This window comes from Sinocyclocheilus rhinocerous, unplaced genomic scaffold, assembly GCF_001515625.1.
Source record: "Sinocyclocheilus rhinocerous isolate Xijiao unplaced genomic scaffold, SAMN03320098_v1.1 scaffold714, whole genome shotgun sequence".
Taxonomy (NCBI): Eukaryota; Metazoa; Chordata; class Actinopteri; order Cypriniformes; family Cyprinidae; genus Sinocyclocheilus; species Sinocyclocheilus rhinocerous.
The window spans coordinates 1,072,239-1,092,499 of NW_015646165.1; the positions used below are offsets into that span (position 1 = coordinate 1,072,239).

The window sequence follows — 20,261 nt, forward strand, 5'->3', positions numbered from 1 at the left end:
TCATGAACAGTCAAATATGTCTCCAGAGGTTCAGTCAATGTAGAAGTTTTTAATTAATTCTAAGCAGACTTTAGTGAGCCCGAAAAATTGGACACTTAAAACACCTTTCAAAATGTAGGCATAGGATTAAATGCAAAATATCAAACCAAATGGCAAAAAAAGAAAAAAAAAATTTGAATAAAAAAAAGTACAACTACATCTGCGGTTACATTACAAACCTGTGTGAACCTGAGGGGAACTCATTTCAATCATGCACTAAAAAAATCACATTGGATTTAATTTTATTCATTTTTGTTAGCAGACTTAAATTAGTTTATTTTGTAAATATATTTTGTAATAAAACTATTAAATTCATAGATTTGAAGAATGGCAAGTACTTTTATAGGGCACATGAATGTTTCTTAAGTATGATTTTCTTTTCGTTTTTTTTTTTTTTTTTAGGTAATATAATTTCCAGCACAAAATAATTTCCAGATCATTTCCAGAACATTTTTCCTTTTATAAATAAAATGCCTGACCCTTTTGTCTTAATTTCATTGCTAGTATGTACCTTAAATACACAAATAACACTTTTTGCATAATGTCTAAATTACAGCTTGATTAGAAATTATACAATAAAAATATTTTATTCAAGTGAGAGTAACCTTGATTTTTTTCTTTGTTTTGTCACATTTAAATTTAATCTCAAGCTCTTCACTGACACTGGTAAACAAGTACACTAATTTTTTATAAAATGTTATTGGGGATGACACTGGGATAGTTGTAATTTGGGTTTTAAACCACTTCACCAAAAAATATTAAACAAATATTGCACTTTTAATTTAATCTCTATTTAACAAAAAGAAACTATTTTGAAATCTAAAAAAAAAAAACTTTTCATAACAACTGACTCTTTGTACAATAAAAGTGCCCAAAATTAAAGAAACGTGTTGTCTATAGGTACTTTGAATATGTTTAAACTTAAAGTGTGAAGAACAGTGGTGGACGAAGTACACAAATCAAGTACTTGACTAAAAGTACAGATCCGTATAATAAAATATTACTCCAGTAAAAGTAAAAGTACTCAGTTTTCAATTTTACTCGAGTACTTGATTTTTTATGTACTTAAGTAAAAATTACCGATAGATGAATGTTTATTTTGCAGTTTTATATAGGCTACTTATATTTCCCTAAAATGTAATCTATCTAGGTTGTTGAATAAAAATAGTTGGACTATTTTTTTTAAATTACCTCAATTTAGCACCAGCAAACTCGTTAGCTAGACAGTTAGCATCAGCTAACATTATTGACTAAAACTACTCCAGTAAAGTACTGATACTTGAAATATTTACTTAAGTAGCCTACAGTAACGAAGTAAAACTACCTACTTCGTTACTGTCCACCACTGGTGAAGAATACACTCTTTGTGAAGAGCTAAGGAGCATGTCCACTTGACTTTCAGTGTAAAGGTTTCCGTTTAATCAATAGTGTTGCTTATCAGACATTAGCTGGATATATAATGTATAAATGTGTTCATGTGATGTGAATGTTCCCATGCTTTAACTGTAAATAATATACTCGTTGTTAACCGCTTAAAGAATTTTAACACATGCAGAGCATAAAGACTCCTCGGGGCCTTCATTAAGGAGATTATGAATTTATGAGGGTTATGAAGCTGTTTATGAAGTTGACTGTTTCTCACTGTGGGTTCTGGCAGACTTCAAGAATAGCTTGGAAACAGCAGCTTACACTATAATATTACAATTTACACACAACAAACAAGACAGAAAAGCTGACCTTACCTGAGAAAACACACACACACACACACACACACACAGAAACTACAGACCAGAAGGGTCATCAGACATCATCTTTATACAGGCATGTTTACAATAAATACATAAACAGAACCTGTGTTGGTGTGATAGGAGTCATGTCTGATTTAGGATGTGCACAGAAATCATCTGCGAGTTGTGAAGACTGTTTTTGCATGCTTTAAACCAAAGATACATGTGCATCTACACACTGCCGTTCAAAATTGTATTTTATTTTTTTTTAAAGAAATCAGTACTTTTATTCAGCAAGGATATATTAAATTGATCAAAAGTGACAGTATGACATTTACAATCTTACAAAAAATATCGTATTTCAAATACAGGATGTTCTTTTGCTAAAAAAAATGTATTACAATGTATTTCCACAAAAATTAAGCAGCACAACCATTTTCATCATCATCATTATTATTATAATTATTATTAACAACAACAACAACAATAACAATAAATAAATAAGAATAATAATAAACAGCTGATTTCTGAAGGATCATGTGACACTGAAGACTGGAATAATGGCTGCTGAAAATTCAGCATTGTCATCACAGGAATAAATTACATTTTACAATATATTAAAATAGAACACAGTTAAGTTAAATAGACAGCATTCATTCATTTTATTTCCATAATTTAAAACAAGGTATTCAACAAGGGGGAAAAAAACAAGGATTGGATTTGATTTCATTCACTGGCAAATTATTGGATAATGAAGAGAACAACTGGCGCTACATGTATTAAAGCAACTGTATGTATGTATAGACGGCTTTATGAAGCCGTCTACGATGAAGTGAGTGAAGTTTACTGTCGTAAACATATCACTGTCATAATTATAGTACAGCTGTTCACGTGTATTTGTTGCTGCCGTAAAGCAATCCGCTCTTTTCGCGGAATTTCGTACCCGCTCACCAAATTACCCAGAACATGTTTGGAGATAGAAACGGAAGCCTTTCGCTTCATTAGAATTCAGTGTAGCATCGGAATGATTTTAAAACTGATATTTCAAAGTAAAAAAAATAAATAAAAAAAAGTACATACAGTTGCTTTAACATTCATATTGTCTTCTAAACGTAATGTATGAAACTGCAGGATTTTTTTTTTTTGAGTGAGCCGTGAGAGAAAGTGCTCCGTTCATTTCTAAATCTTCTTTCCAGGCCACACCCATGTCACAGACATAAGACAATCTGATCACACGCTGACTCATGCTGAGGATATTACCCTTATTCTCTCTTTTTGCATACACAGCCACTTATAGTGCACACATAAAGTGCAATGTAGGGATGGGCGATACCCCTTATTTTGTTTTCGATACGATACCGATACTTTTCAAGGCAGTATCGTCGATATCGATACCGATTCGATACTTCTGCACTAAACTTTTAAATTATGAAATTTATTAAATTATTAAATTACTAAGATGGCAAAAGACCACTTCTCTTTAATGGCCGGCAAGCAAACATAATCAGATTGCCTTCGTGAAAGTTGCACTATTAACCTAACACAACAAATCTGTGTGTGCAAAGAAAAGAGATTGTTTGGCCACACATTTATGTAGGTTTGTGTATCCCTTTATTTGCTGCATGAATGTATGTGGTTGCATGTATAAAGGAGAAGTAATTTCGACAGGTTGGTTCTGGTTAGGATTTGCAGAGCTTAGTAACTAAAGTGGGTCAGTGCATTTGCAACATAGACTAAAGACCACAGGTGATTGTCTGGAAGATCAGACATTCATAAACAACTCTTATTTAATGCTTCTCTGTCTTACATAAACGCAAACATAAACAGTTTAGTAGATTGTAATCAGATTTTAGTGGACTAATGTTCCCTGCCTACTTTTAAAGTTCAAGTTATTGCTATTTTTTAGAGGTTTTAGTGTAGTGCTGCCCTCTACTGCATTACTTTAAAACAATCGATTTGGAGTTTTGATATTTGGCTTATCAGTTATAATTTTGTGCACACTATATTTTTCAAATAAAGTATGAATATGTTTGCTTAAAACTTAAAATAATTTTTTTTAAAATCTAAAAATGCAAAAAGCTTTTTTAGCTTTGAAATTATAGCTCTAATTTTTAATTATAAGCCTTATAGTAAATCAATAGAAATTTATACTATGTGTTAATTTCAATAGGTATGTACATGTGCATGTAAGCACTTATGTCTCTTTACATGCTTGGATATTTTATTTAGTAAATAAATACACATTTAAAATAAATTACAAGACAAGATATACTCTCTTCTTTCAAAATTAGCTTTGAAAATACAATCATTCCTGCCATCAAAGTGCTAAAATGGTCACAATGGCAACAATACTCAATAATGTCAACAATAATAATAATGAAACAAAAATCACTGCAAATCAGTCAGAACGTCCACAGAGGATCAAAACAGCACAATGTCCCCAGTTTAAGTGGTTGGCCATTTGTTCTCTAAATAAATGTCTTTGACCTTATATTAGCAGCCAGCTGTAATTGGATGAGCAGATTAGACCGTTTTAAGAACATAAGCTCTTCTTCTTGAGTGTCTGTTCTGAGATGTCATGCCATCATTACATGACTCAGCGCTCTCAAGTTCACATCAGTCCTGTCCCATTCACAAAACCAATGACATTTAGCTGTCGGTGAGACATTCGTTACATTAGTCAATGCCAAAACACACAATTTGTTTCCATAAATAAACACTTTTATGAGATCGTATTGATCAGATGCCTAGTTAGGAAAGAGTTTCTGATAGGCCAGTGTCCTTCATGGGCCGTTTTGGGGTTACAAATTTAAGTCTGCTTAGTCTGAGTTGACACTGAGGTTGGTGCCAGGCCCAAATTGGAAGAGAAAAGCCAGATGAGGATTTCTGTGCACGCTTGAGAATGGAGAGCTGGAGGCCCATCAAAAAACACTGTCCTACTCTCAAAGCTAAAGAATTTATAAATACATTCTTTGTTATATACAATTTCTGTAACATAAATACATTTCAAATTAAATAAACTTATTTACATTATATGTACATTCAAACTCAAAAAGTCTTTATACAAACAAAATCACAAGTATGACAATATATAATTATGTAAGAATATAAAATAAAATAAAAATTAGTTAATCTTTTAGATAGATAAAAGCAAATAAATGTATGTATAAATAAAAACACTTAAAATATATACAATATATGCATTTTTAGTCATATGAATGATATGAATTATACTTCCTGACAGCCAGAGGGAAATTGCTTGGATTAGACAAATGGGACATTAAATGCTCAATGTATTTTAAAGATGAAGCCATGTCCTGTAAATGGCGACTGTGACTCATAGCTATGAAGGTGACCTGCTGAAATTGCTCTCTTCATTAGAGCAATATATGTCTCTTAAAATTACTTTAAGAAAATCAATAGTCATACTTCAGCATTATAATGTTTGCACGGTGACAGCTGTGCTAGTCTTGTTGGCTGCTGGATTTGTTGTTGGCTGGTTTGCATTGACTGTGGAGCCTGTGTTGGTCTTCTTTAGGAATGTCAGGTGTACAAAGAGTATAATTATTTTTGGGATTGCCAAAAATTCATTACATATTATATCAAAAATATAATCGAGTGCTAAGTGGACCCCTGTCCCAAATGTTTAATTGAAGTAGACTTCGAAGCATCCTTGAGGTCCACAAGACCATAAAATATCCCATTTGACCCGTTATGCATCCTCAATGCATTTTTTAAACTAAATTTCAAAAGTCAAAGCATTAATTCACTCCTTGTTGCCAGAAGAACAAGTTTGGGAGAGCATGGTTGAGGATCGGCCATCCTCGCAACCAAAGCAAGACTATGAGCTTCAGCATGGTGTGGTAAATCTATAAACAAATGGATGCATGATCTCTGAGCTTGTTCAAGAAAGAACGCACCTTTTAACATAAGCGATGCGTTTTCTCTCTGTTTGCTGCTTTGTGTTTCACCGCAGGAGATGTGGCGATGGCTTGTGGTATAAGGTCAGCTGGCGAGAGCTGTATCCTGACATCCCAATACCCACAAGGCCTAGCAGCATGGCAAGGCGGGGTACAACGGGCCCCTCCCTCTGCAAACCGGTCCGCGCCGCCTGAGTCTAAAAGCAAAAGGTCAAAGGTCAGTGTTCATGGCTCTTCTATGAGCATGAGATGAGAGAAGATCGATCCAGGAAGCAGTTCTCAGAAATACATGCTATTTCAGACAAGTTTCAGAAGTATTACTGAATTTCCTAGATCAGGATTAAGACTTATAAGAAGCTTATCAACATAAATATAGTTTCATTGCAGTTTCCATGAATACGATTTAAAGTGCAAACAATCGAGTGTATATTACACTCAACTGCTATATAAAGTGCTTCCAGTTTGAATCATTTATATCATGTAAAAACATTATTAATGGAAACAAACACCAAAATGCCAACGGTGCTTAATTCCAGCCGAATCTGTTTCCTAAAATAGCTACAAAGAGAGTTTTAGAGATTTGGAGCAAGCGTCTCATGCCATTGGGCTCGAGATCCATTTTCCTGTGGATACAAGACTGTGATTCTGATCAAAAAAAAAAAAGGCTTTCAAATTCCACAGGGAAACAACCATTGCAAATATTGTTATTTCAGTGTTTTTTTATTGATTTTAAATCAAGTAACAGTTAAACATTTGAAATATAAATTAATTTGCTTTATAAATTAATAACAAATAATATTTATATTTAATTTATTATTATTATTATTTATTTGGTCTCATCTGTATCTGCTTTATGTGATTTATTTGTGCCCTACTGTATCTCTTATATGCTCAGTCACTTTGATTTTTTGATGCTTACTTGTATATCAAACTACATACATTACCATACATTACAAGAATACAACGCATACATGCTGGATGTTTGCTTGGGGTCTAAGATAAAAAAAAAAAATAATAAAATAAAAAAATAAAATAATAATAATAGAAGAACATTGACATTTCCTCTTAAGAGAATTCATTATAACAAAAGCATTTTTAGATTTTCAGACTCCATAGAAAATTTTGCTTGGAGTTTTAGAATCCCCATATACAACATGACTCAATACATTGCATTTTTGCATGCTAAGATTCTCTGATTTGTGTACATACTCTAAAATTCTTGCTCTTGCTAGTCATGTACATTTGTTTTATTGTGTCTTTCTACAAAATATTTTTGCTAGAGTTTTAAAAAATGTTTTCTACAGTCAAAGGTAATGCCACTCTTGTTAGATGTTAATGCTTCAAATATATATATACAACATCAAGTAAGTAATTTCCACATTTTGGAGAAGGCTCATTTAGTTTGCTCAGGTACTAGAAACTGGACACTCACCTGCAGGTATCGAATGTATCCAGGTGTCAGGAGAGGAATGCGGAAGAACATCTCAGCAGTGTCTCTTAGAGCAGATCAGTCCCTCTGGCCAGAAAACCAAAAAGTTCCCGTCCACACACACGCACACAGACACACAAGACGGATCTGTCACTGCTCTTCAGACACTTGCAGACTTATAAAGCTTTGGGTGCTTATATCACTGGTCACATGTCCTCATGAAATCCTGTCCTTCTTTTTGTGAAGGGATGGTATGTGTGCCCGATGTGTGCCCGAAGCATTTCTGGAATACAGGCCAGATATTTAAGTTAAAACTATTGCTTTGGTTAACATAGATCGCAATTTATGAATTGTATAAAATTGCTCTGTCTCCGTGCTTGAGCAAAAACATAAACAAAAACATGTTTCAAGAATATTATTTCTGCATGTTGTTTGAGAGTTCAAAATGTCAGTTTTTAAACATTTTGAACGTTTTGTTTCTTGGTTATGGAAACATCAGAGAAACATGTAATGGTCCATTTGATCATTTTTCAAACATGGGAATGTTACTTTTGAATGTTCTCTGAACGTTCTGAAACATGCAGTAAATAATAGTGTTTAAAGAAAAAAAACTTTATATGAACGATGAATAATAATGTTTTAGTTATAGAACTTTATGAAATACCCAGCAACTTTGAATGAATGTTCTATTAATGTTACTGGAAGAACATTTTTTCAGAACTTTGAGAAAACCTTTGCAGAACATTAGGCTATCCAAAGTTCTGAGCTGAGAGCTTACTTTGTCAGAAGAAATCGACACTCGCTTGCGGTGTCTGATTCGTAAATGAGATGATTCTTTTCAAAGAATCTATTAAATCCGTTCAATAATCGTGCTAATTAGTCACTGTGACAACTTGCCCCAACCATATATTTTTGAAAAATAACTGTTCAGATGTTATGATCGCCATATAATATTACCAGAACCCTTTCTCTCACATACAACTCTGATTTTAGAAGACTTTCATGACATAGCACTTAATTATTAATTGTATAATTCATTTTTCTACATAGCCTATATTCACAGCTACTTGTATATAAACACGTGAACTAATGAACTATCCTGATTGACATTTAGGATGCAGAACATTGGATCGGGTCACAATCTGGACTGGACTGGAAAACAGCACTCTGGATGTCACAAAACTGTCCTGCAAGAGGGACAAGAGGAAGAAGTATAGTCTATAAGAAAAAAGGAAAGGAAAAACATGCACACACAATATCATACTATAAGTAAGATTAAATGTAACATATTTCTTGGCCAATTAATATATATGCTGAGATATTTTCACTTTTGCGTTAATTGCTGCGTTATTGGAAGTTTACCATGCGATGACTGCATACTGTTATTATTATTTATGACCTACGCTTTCGCCATAAGGAAGTTTATGTCTGCACGACCTAATTAATATTAATCACCTAGCTTTCAAGCGTTTGTTGTCATGTGGAACATATCATTATGAGGTGTAAAAAATATAATTCAGAAAGGAGAATCTTGCAAGATAAGATATATGAGTTGGAACAAGAATGGAGTTTGAAGGGGATTTTGGGGCCAGATGAGAAAATGTGGGAATGTAGTAAGGCTCTCTTTAAGTTTCTTAAAGATACAGGGTTAGAGCACAGTATATAGGTGTGGGAAGTTTTTTTTTTTTGTTGTTGTTTTTTCTTCCTCAATTATAACTATATAAAGTATTTGAACCCATGAAGTTGCACACCCCGGTACAGTAGGTGGCGGTATGCACCTGAACAAGTTGGTTGTGACCCGCCATTAAAACCAGAGAGAGAGAAAAAGTTCAGTCCTTCACAGCGGTGGAAATAATATTCATTGTTATTCATCTGCGGTAATAAATACTGATTGCACTTTTTACATTTTTACTTTGCTGCAAACACTATTAACACATGCGGTTCATGTTATGATAGTTTCTTCTGAACGTGAATGATCGATTAATCAGCATGCTAACAGCTAGCAAACTCGAGCTGCCCATCAATAACACTTGTGTCACATATAGAAACAAAAATAATATCTGAATATAACTAAACATACTCCTCTTGTAAGCGTTTAACAACGGTCACACGTTCATCTTGCTGTCAGTAGTGTGTTTGTAATGTTTTGTGGGAGTGTGTTTGGTCACATACAGTAGATGTTTGGATGTGCAGTGACAGTTTCTGAGTTTCTTTATTTCTGAGTCTTTGTAGAAATACAGCAACCCTTGTTTTGCTCGTGAAATAAGCAGCGCAGAATACAGAAGTGCATCCTACAAGCGCCATACTGAAAAATTGATATATAATGTGTCAAAATATAAAGTTAAAGATTATAAAGTATACAGATTTTAAGTAATAAATGTTCCTAAAAGTGTAAACAGCACTGTGCATCAGAATTTTGGCTTTTGATAATATTTATATTCAGTTTACTGATGCCTCTTTAAATATCACCATGAATCTGATGGAGGGCGTGTTTTCGTGAACATAAGTTTCTGTTGAATTATCCTTCACATTTTAAAGCGTTTCTGTAGACGTGAGTAATTTCTTGTGAAGGGCCATTCTGAGTTTTCTGGATAATCAGTTTAATTTTCCGTGTGATGAAGTGTTTGCAGTAACATCAGTCAAACGTACTCATAATTAGGGCTGCACGATAAATCGCATGCGATATTTAATGCGCATCTTGTCAGTAAAGCCGGTTCTGTAATCAGCGGTAAATCTCCATCACCTGCGGGCTTTCACATTGAGCAGCATTAACTACACAGAGATATTATTATAATATTCAGAAATCGATTAACGTCAAGGCTTTTAAAGGGAAATGCAGAAGAGAAGAAGTGATTATATCAAGATTAAGACTTGGACATACTGGTTTAAAATCAACCCTGTTTTTAATGGGAAAATGCATATCAGATAATTGTGATGACTGTAATGTTCCAGAAAATGTGGAGCATATCATTATGAGGTGTAAAAAATATAATGCAGAAAGGAGGATCTTGCAAGATAAGATATATGAGTTGGAACAAGAATGGAGTTTGAAGGGGATTTTGGGGGCAGATGAGAAAATGTGGGAATGTAGCAAGGCTCTCTTTAATTTTCTTAAAGATACAGGGTTAGAGCACAGTATATAGGTGTGGGAAGTTTTTTTTTTTTGTTGTTGTTTTTTCTTCCTCAATTATAACTATATAAAGTATTTGAACCCATGAAGTTGCACACCCCGGTACAGTAGGTGGCGGTATGCACCTGAACAAGTTGGTTGTGACCCGCCATTAAAACCAGAAATTCAAATGTAGTACCTACTCATGCGATTTCGGACGCACCGAGAGCGTTTGTTGTCCAACCCCAGTCGTGACGTAATTATTATGCGCCAGCAACACGGTAAGACCCACTGAAAGAGGAACGCGGGCCAGTTTTGATGTTTGAAATATAACATAAAGCAGAAATTGTCAAGAAATTGTACAGATTGGATACAAGTCAAATATGAGTTTACACTGCGGAGGTGACTCAGGATTATAGCTGCGTATTTCCTTTTGGGGTATGTTTGCAAGTGTCGCAGCATCGCTTCTTGTGAAATCGAAACCTAAAAAGCTGAGTGTTGATTTCACTTTGTGTTTCTGTCACACAATTATGTTTCTGAGACCTTTAGCTTTGTAAGATCCCCCAATAAATTTTAACATTTACAGAAATGCGATAGCAAGGACGATAAACTTAGCTTAATCATTTTCACTATGGCACATTTGAAACCGAAATAGACAATAGTTATATTGCCAAAACAGCTGAATAATTAATGCTAGCTTAGTTTTTATACAGTGGAAGAAATACATGATAAATGTCCTGCTTGGCGCCTGTTCTGTGTTTCATCACTATTAATTCTACCTGTTGTTTTGACCTGAATATGAAAATCGAAATGTCGAGTTTTGTAAGGAAATGTATAGATTATGATAAATGCAGCACTATTATTTATTAGCATCACGTTTTAAAGTTTTACAGTTTTTTTCTTTTAATCTGTTTTTAAACAGTTTTCAGTTTTTAAATCTTAAGAATGGCATGATGAACACAATTATAGAATTCCAGCTCAACATTTATTCACTTATATGGGTATATGGGTATACATATGTGACAAACTGTACTTAATGTAAAACTATTTTAGATCACAATTAGCCGATTCTTTTATAATTAATATGCTCGCAGCTTTTATTAACCGAGATGCGGTATGGAATATTGGATTTTAAGGCAAAACACTACAGGCAAAACCATTGTTTTTGGGCCAGTTTTGGACTATTTTGCTTTCATAAAATGTCTTTTTTCAAAGTAATGGCTGGAAAATATGCAAAATACAAATTTAAGTGCATATTTTATTACACTTTATCTGTTACTGTTAATTACAAGACATATTTTAAGGCAGTTGTCTCAAAATTAGGTTTATTCTGATGCACTGTGTCTGAAATCTCCACTTCAGTCGCAATTACTTTCTATTTTATTCCCCTCTCTATTTTTTTACAGAGGGTTTTGTTCATATAACTTTGCCTGTTTTATACAACATTTTATTCCTGATAACATAGTGAAGATGTAGAATTTTTCTGCCTGTTGACAGTATTTTCTGATTTATGGAGTAAGGAAAAGAGATTCAAAACCCCCTCTGTAAATACCTTTTAAATCTAATATGTCAACAAAATGAAACAAGAATATCGACCATGGCTTTATCCAATGTTCAGATTTCTGTTCTGGAAATGTGTGCAAATTTAATTTGATAATGTCTCATTTGCATATTTAAATATAACATTTCAGAAACAAGTATTACAAAAAGTTTGTCTTAATGTTCTGTGATTAATCAGCTGGGGAAGTATGATGATATTAATTAATTTAAAAATTAATTTTTTTACCCTATTCACTTCTGCTCTCTCGTTTTAAAGAAATAAACTTGCGAAGGCAAAGGGTAATTGTAAATTGTAAAAAAAAAAAAAAAAAAAAAATCCTGGTAAACTTATAGCACTCAAAATATACACTCTTTTATACGTTCATTGAAATGTTAACCTAAAATCTTGATGATTGTTGAATTTAACACAAGTCCATGTTATGCATCTTTGTTTTGGGTTTTAATCCGGTGATCTCATGGTTTTGAATGAATGCAGGTTCTTGGACCTCTTGAATTTAAGATGAAGAGACGGGCACAAGCATCAGACGAGCCTCTGAAGAAGAGGAAGGCTGTCCGTGAGGACTCCTCTGATGAAGATGAGGAGTCTTCTCAAAGAACCACCAGTCAGGGTTAGAGAGGAGTTTCCTTATGGCACTTTACACTGTGATGTTCGCGTGTCCAGATACTTTGGTTATACAGTGCAAGTTTCTGTAAGCGTGTCCCATTTTTTGTCTCCCAGACTCAAGTCAGAGTGAGTCTCTCAGCGATGTTGAGGACCACAAACCCAGTTTCTCCAGGCCTTCTAATTCCCAGAATGCCGAGGGCAACGATGCCTCTTCTGAAGCCTCTTCCAAATTTTCTATGTATAACAGAGTCTCTCAGAAACTCATGGTAAAATAAGCATCTCCTGTCATTCCTTTTACTGTCTTGTCAGCCTGTTACATGCATATTACCACATTAAAATGGTCTCCTCCTCTCCTTCCTTCAGGCCAAAATGGGTTTCAGAGAAGGCGAGGGTTTGGGAAAGTTCGGTCAAGGGCGGAAAGAGATCGTAGAAACATCGACCCAGCGTGGGAGGCGAGGTTTGGGTCTGACCCTGAAGGGCTTCCAGGGCGACCTCAATATAGACTGGCAAGATGAGCCGGAGGTACGGCAACATTTCCAACAGTGTTTCTTCAGTATTAAAACAGAAACCTTAGTAGTCCAGGACCATTATTTCTCCCTCATCTCATTTTTACTCTCAGCCAAGTGCTTTAGAATCAGTGACGTGGTTTCCAGAAAGTTCTCCAGAGATCCCAGATGCAGATGAGCTGAAGGACTGGATGACTGTGGGCCAGGTATTGCAGCACATATTACCTGATGAACTGAAATTATTAGTTTAAGATCAAATGCTTATTCTTTTACTTTTATGGTAAAAAGATTAGTCATCATCTGACTAAAGTTATTTTTGCTCAGTTATTTGTTGTCTCTTGTTCACATGGGTCTGCAGTGCAAACAGTGTTTTATAAATATTAGCTTGACTAATAAACCTCTGCATCTCATAATTGGCTACAATAAAGACCTCACCAACTGTAAATGGGTAGTTGACATGAAAATGCATGCCATGCTGTTTTTCATTTAAACATTTTATTATTCTTTTACAATTATTATATGCTGGGTTCCCTTCCAAATGTTTCCCATTTTTGAAGCACAAATTTCCATCTTATTTATGTGCATTTTGACTCCAGAAATTTCACCTCAGCCTAGTGCGCATAAATGCATATCAAGTGCTGCCATTCATGTTTTCTTTAGTGAAAATTCAAAATTTGCATGAAAATGATTTAGATTGAAACCCACTTCTTCATGCCACTTTTATGACCTTGTATGATTTAAGAGATTAAATCAAATGTTTGTACTTTTATAAATTAATCTCTCATACTGTAGTACTTTTTTACCTGTTACAAAAAAGGGAAAATTAAAATGGTGAGAAATAATGTGACAAGTTATAGTATGTAAAATGTATGCTTTCCCCTTTTTTCACATTAATATAAATTCCCTAATACACTATGTTCAAAAGTTTGGGTTTGGTTAGATTTTTTTTTTTTTTAAATGTTGTTTTTTGCTTGTTGAAAGAAGTCTCTTATGTTCACCAAGGCTGCATTTAAAGATGCAGTAAAAGAGTAATATTGTGAATTAATTACAATTTAAAATAACAGTGTTTTATTTTAAAATGTTTTAAAATAAAAAAGTTAGACTGTTTCTCCAGTTTTCAACGATCCTTCAGAAATCATTCTAATATGCTGATTTGTTGCTCAAGAAACATTTCTTATTATTATCAATGAGGAAAACAGTTGTGCTGCTTAATATTTGTGTATAAACTGATACATTTTTCATTCTTTGAATAGAAAGTCCAAAAGAATAGCATTTATTTGAAAATAAATATCTTTAATATCTCTGGTAAACTTATAGCACTCAAAATATACACTCTTTTATACGTTCATTGAAATGTTAACCTAAAATCTTGATGATTGTTGAATTTAACACAAGTCCATGTTATGCATCTTTGTTTTGGGTTTTAATCCGGTGATCTCATGGTTTTGAATGAATGCAGGTTCTTGGACCTCTTGAATTTAAGATGAAGAGACGGGCACAAGCATCAGACGAGCCTCTGAAGAAGAGGAAGGCTGTCCGTGAGGACTCCTCTGATGAAGATGAGGAGTCTTCTCAAAGAACCACCAGTCAGGGTTAGAGAGGAGTTTCCTTATGGCACTTTACACTGTGATGTTCGCGTGTCCAGATACTTTGGTTATACAGTGCAAGTTTCTGTAAGCGTGTCCCATTTTTTGTCTCCCAGACTCAAGTCAGAGTGAGTCTCTCAGCGATGTTGAGGACCACAAACCCAGTTTCTCCAGGCCTTCTAATTCCCAGAATGCCGAGGGCAACGATGCCTCTTCTGAAGCCTCTTCCAAATTTTCTATGTATAACAGAGTCTCTCAGAAACTCATGGTAAAATAAGCATCTCCTGTCATTCCTTTTACTGTCTTGTCAGCCTGTTACATGCATATTACCACATTAAAATGGTCTCCTCCTCTCCTTCCTTCAGGCCAAAATGGGTTTCAGAGAAGGCGAGGGTTTGGGAAAGTTCGGTCAAGGGCGGAAAGAGATCGTAGAAACATCGACCCAGCGTGGGAGGCGAGGTTTGGGTCTGACCCTGAAGGGCTTCCAGGGCGACCTCAATATAGACTGGCAAGATGAGCCGGAGGTACGGCAACATTTCCAACAGTGTTTCTTCAGTATTAAAACAGAAACCTTAGTAGTCCAGGACCATTATTTCTCCCTCATCTCATTTTTACTCTCAGCCAAGTGCTTTAGAATCAGTGACGTGGTTTCCAGAAAGTTCTCCAGAGATCCCAGATGCAGATGAGCTGAAGGACTGGATGACTGTGGGCCAGGTATTGCAGCACATATTACCTGATGAACTGAAATTATTAGTTTAAGATCAAATGCTTATTCTTTTACTTTTATGGTAAAAAGATTAGTCATCATCTGACTAAAGTTATTTTTGCTCAGTTATTTGTTGTCTCTTGTTCACATGGGTCTGCAGTGCAAACAGTGTTTTATAAATATTAGCTTGACTAATAAACCTCTGCATCTCATAATTGGCTACAATAAAGACCTCACCAACTGTAAATGGGTAGTTGACATGAAAATGCATGCCATGCTGTTTTTCATTTAAACATTTTATTATTCTTTTACAATTATTATATGCTGGGTTCCCTTCCAAATGTTTCCCATTTTTGAAGCACAAATTTCCATCTTATTTATGTGCATTTTGACTCCAGAAATTTCACCTCAGCCTAGTGCGCATAAATGCATATCAAGTGCTGCCATTCATGTTTTCTTTAGTGAAAATTCAAAATTTGCATGAAAATGATTTAGATTGAAACCCACTTCTTCATGCCACTTTTATGACCTTGTATGATTTAAGAGATTAAATCAAATGTTTGTACTTTTATAAATTAATCTCTCATACTGTAGTACTTTTTTACCTGTTACAAAAAAGGGAAAATTAAAATGGTGAGAAATAATGTGACAAGTTATAGTATGTAAAATGTATGCTTTCCCCTTTTTTCACATTAATATAAATTCCCTAATACACTATGTTCAAAAGTTTGGGTTTGGTTAGATTTTTTTTTTTTTTAAATGTTGTTTTTTGCTTGTTGAAAGAAGTCTCTTATGTTCACCAAGGCTGCATTTAAAGATGCAGTAAAAGAGTAATATTGTGAATTAATTACAATTTAAAATAACAGTGTTTTATTTTAAAATGTTTTAAAATAAAAAAGTTAGACTGTTTCTCCAGTTTTCAACGATCCTTCAGAAATCATTCTAATATGCTGATTTGTTGCTCAAGAAACATTTCTTATTATTATCAATGAGGAAAACAGTTGTGCTGCTTAATATTTGTGTATAAACTGATACATTTTTCATTCTTTGAATAGAAAGTCCAAAAGAATAGCATTTATTTGAAAATAAATATCTTTAATATCTTTCTATAAATATCTTTACTATCACTTTTGATCACTTTAATGTGTCTTTGCTCAATAAAAGTATTAATTTCTTAAAAAAAAAAATCTCAGTGAATCTGAACTTTTGAACGGTAGTGTACATTCATATAAAAATGTTGTTTATCAGCTTTCCATGTTTATATGTATACCTATACCTATGCTTATATTTTTAGAAAAAATTAAAAATTGATGATGAAACTGAATTTTGCTCTGAGAATCTACTGCATCTCCTTCTTCGCTGCAAAGTGAGTGTGTCAGACATTTCTTATGTTTCTCCTGTCTTGCATAAGACCAAAACACATAGTGCTCTGTGTCTTGTAATAATGTAACACGTCATTTTATTTGTATTTCTTTTCAGACTGTGTTTGATAACTTGGAGGGGGAGGAGATGAGGCGAGCGCGTACTCGATCAAACCCTTATGAAACAATCCGAGGGGCTTTCTTTCTCAACAGGTGGGTGGCGTCTCCACATGCATACAATGTAATAAGAGAAGCATATCTTTTCTAAATTTCTTTCTCTCTGTTTTCTCCTCAGAGCTGCTATGAAGATGGCAAACATGGATCATGTTTTTGACTATATGTTCACTAACCCAAAGGATTTTCAAGGGGTGAGACCACAATTACACAAGCTGTGCCATTATGGATTGAAATAAGTGCTGTAATTACATTTCTGAATTGGATGTCTGTGTGTGTAGAAGCCCCAGACGCGTGATAAGGATGGTGAGTTGCTGTATTTTGGAGACGTATGTGCAGGACCAGGAGGATTCTCAGAGTATGTGTTGTGGCGGCGGCGCTGGCATGCGAAAGGTTTCGGGATGACGCTCAAAGGAGCCAACGATTTCAAACTGGAAGATTTCTATGCTGCTCCCAGCGAGCTCTTTGAGGCCTATTATGGTATGAGTTTCAACCATTTAAACATGAACAAAAAAACAACAATCTAACATTTTTACTGTATCGATTAATGTAGAAATATACAACAAGGCAGCACAACTGTTTCCAACATTGATAATAAGAAGAAATATTTTTTGAGCACCAAATCAGCACATTAGAATGATTTCTGAAGCATCATGTGACACTGAAAACTGGAGTAATGATGCTGAAAATTCAGCTTTTATCACAGGAATATATTACATTTTAAAATATACAGTTTTATGCACAAGTTTGGGCACCCCTCTGAGGCTGCATAATAATTTGCTCTGTCTTTTTAAGAAAAGATTGTAGTGATTTGCCAGTCATTTTTTAGAGAAAGCTGGATAATGTGATGTTTTTCAGACAAAAATTCTTAGTGTAGCAGTTTTGAGGAGTATGAAATAAAATCAAATGTAAAAAATAGAGAGTGCAAAAGTTTGGCCACCCTTTTCAATTGTGGTGATTCGAATACCTGTAGTCACTTAATGCTGATTGATTGCAACTCCGAATTGATTTGAATGGCTCAATGAACATTAGACTGAAAACACAGGTGCTACCACACTGCAAAAAATGGCTTATCTTAAAACAAGAGTATTTTAGTTACCCCACTGGCAGATAATTTTACTTGTTTTAAGCAAAATGCACTTAATTTAGTTTTTTCCCCCTGGAAACAAGACTAAATATCTGTGCAACCAATCATGAAAAAGGGTATTCAAGGTAGCTAATTGCTAGTTGTGCTTCTCTTTGATTCTCAACTGGAAAGTAGCAACATGGGAAACTCAAAAGAACTCCCTAAAGACTTAAAAACTAGGATAATTCATCAATATCAATTAGGAGAAGGATACAAAAAGTTATCACAAAGGTTTAAGGTCTCCATAGTTAGAAAATGGAGGGCCACAGGAACAGTCCTTGTGAAGGAAAGATGTGGTAGGCCGAGAAAAATATCTGAAAGGCAAAGGTGAAGAATGGTTAGAATGGTCACAGACAAACCACAGACCACCTCCAAAGAGCTCCAAGAACATCTTGCTGCTGATGGTGTCGTTGTACATCGTTCCACAGTCCAGCTTATGGGGCTGTGTGGCAAGCACAGATACTAGAAACCTTGTCAAAGTTGAGGGTCGCATGGATTCCACCCAGTATCAGCAGATTCTTAAGAACAATGTTCAAGAATCAGTCAAGAGGTTGAAGTTAGTTCGGGGTTGGTTATTTCAGTAGGACAATGATCCAAAGCATTGTTCCAAATCTACCAAGGAATTCATGCACAGACACAGATACAGTGTTCTAGAATGGCCATCCCAGTCCCCAGACTTGAACATCATCGAAAATCTTTGGAATGATTTGAAGCGGGCTGTCCATGCTCTGAAACCATCAAACCTGACTGAACTGGAGACATTTTGCAAGGAAGAATGGTCCAAAATACCTGCAGCCAGAATTCAGGGACTTATCAGTGGATATAAGAAGCGTCTACAGGCTGTTATTTCGGCAAAAGGAGGCTCTACTAAATATTGATGTAATTATTCCATTGAGGTGCCCAAATTTTTGCACCTGTCTGTTTTTGTTATGACTCACATTGCATTGCAACTGAAATGTTACTGTTTCCATAAGGTGTAAATTATATCCAAATGAAGTTGCTGCTTCGAAAGCCCAGCAGATTATAAACTGAAATTATGATAATTATCAGGGGTGCCCAAACTTCTGCATAAAACTGTATTAAAGGGGTGGTTGAGCAGCTTTTTTCGAAAGCTTGATTGTGTTTATGGGGTGCAGTGTAACGTGTTCATGCTTCGTAAAAAAAAAAAAAAACGCATCATTTTCACATATTTTACCTTTATTCTACACCACTGTTTCCATTCTCGTTAAAACGGTCTGTTGAGTTCCTGGTTCTATGAAGCCCCTCCCTCAGAAATACGCAATAGGCTCTGATTGGTTAGCGGGCTCAGTGTGTTTGTGATTCGCTAACCACGAATCGTGAAATCATAATCAACCACCCCTTTAAAATAGAATGTTTCACAGTGTTACAGTTTTACTGTACTTTTAATCATGTAAATGCAGCCTTGGTGACTCTTTTAACAACATTAAAAATAGTTTTATTCCAATTTCACTTACAATGGTAGTATAAATGTTTAATCTAGGTATAGAAAATTTTTTATTAAAATATTGGTATTTCTTTTGAATGTCTCATTACCGTTGTTTCAGGTGAGGGTGGGATTGATGGCGATGGTGACATCATGCGGCCGGAAAACATCACTGCGTTCCGCAACTTTGTCTTAGATAGCACTGAAGGGCGGGGCCTGCACTTCTTAATGGCAGATGGGGTAAGACATGCTCTTTTGTGATTGGTTTAAATGCGAATATTGTTGTTGTGTGATTGGTCGATAGATTCTGATGGTGTGTTGCTCATCAGGGTTTTTCTGTTGAGGGCCAAGAGAACATTCAGGAGATTTTGAGTAAACAGCTCCTTCTATGTCAGTTCCTCACTGCCATGTCTGCCGTCAGACCAGGTAATGTGTGTGTTTTTGTTTGTGTGCATATAACGTGCCAATAAAGACTATTCACTCTCTTGGACTTTTTTTTCCAGATTTTTATTGGGGTCCATTTTGCAATAATTAGCACAGAGAAAATCTCAACATTTAATAAAATAATAATAATAATAATAATTTAGTGAGTTTGGGTTTGTCAGACTGATTCAAATCAGTTACTTTAAGTTTTTTAAACAATTTAAAAGTCATTTGCTTGTGATTCAGATAGGGCTGGGCGATATAGCTACAAAATTTATCAACGATATAATGTTTCATTTAGTTCGGTATCGATAATTATTGACATTTTTTATAGCATTTTTTTTAAAACAAAGAGCAATAGAAAAAATTTTTTGAATTTAACCACTGCATTTTTAAATTAACCCAATTTATTGAGACAAACAACAAATATTTTTTGTTTTAACAATCTAACATAAAATAAAAATTAAATAAATATCTAATTTCTAATGTTTTATATGCAGATTAAATAGGTTAAACTTTTGGCTTGTTTCCCGAGGCCACAGGAGGG

General features: G+C 34.7%; 1 protein-coding gene across 1 annotated transcript in view; it reads left to right on the forward strand.

Annotated features, from left to right (window-relative positions):
• Positions 1 to 14,282: 14,282 nt before the first annotated feature.
• Positions 14,283 to 20,261, forward strand: part of LOC107707025 (cap-specific mRNA (nucleoside-2'-O-)-methyltransferase 1-like) — a 16,872-nt gene continuing 10,893 nt past the window's right edge. Inside the window, exons 1-10 of the mRNA XM_016510896.1 lie at positions 14,283 to 14,486; positions 14,597 to 14,748; positions 14,846 to 15,004; positions 15,102 to 15,194; positions 16,481 to 16,552; positions 16,666 to 16,760; positions 16,843 to 16,915; positions 17,003 to 17,201; positions 19,413 to 19,531; positions 19,621 to 19,717. Of these exons, the coding sequence (XP_016366382.1) occupies positions 14,348 to 14,486; positions 14,597 to 14,748; positions 14,846 to 15,004; positions 15,102 to 15,194; positions 16,481 to 16,552; positions 16,666 to 16,760; positions 16,843 to 16,915; positions 17,003 to 17,201; positions 19,413 to 19,531; positions 19,621 to 19,717 (1,198 nt within the window). The 5' untranslated portion in view covers positions 14,283 to 14,347. The remainder of the gene's footprint in view (positions 14,487 to 14,596; positions 14,749 to 14,845; positions 15,005 to 15,101; positions 15,195 to 16,480; positions 16,553 to 16,665; positions 16,761 to 16,842; positions 16,916 to 17,002; positions 17,202 to 19,412; positions 19,532 to 19,620; positions 19,718 to 20,261) is intronic.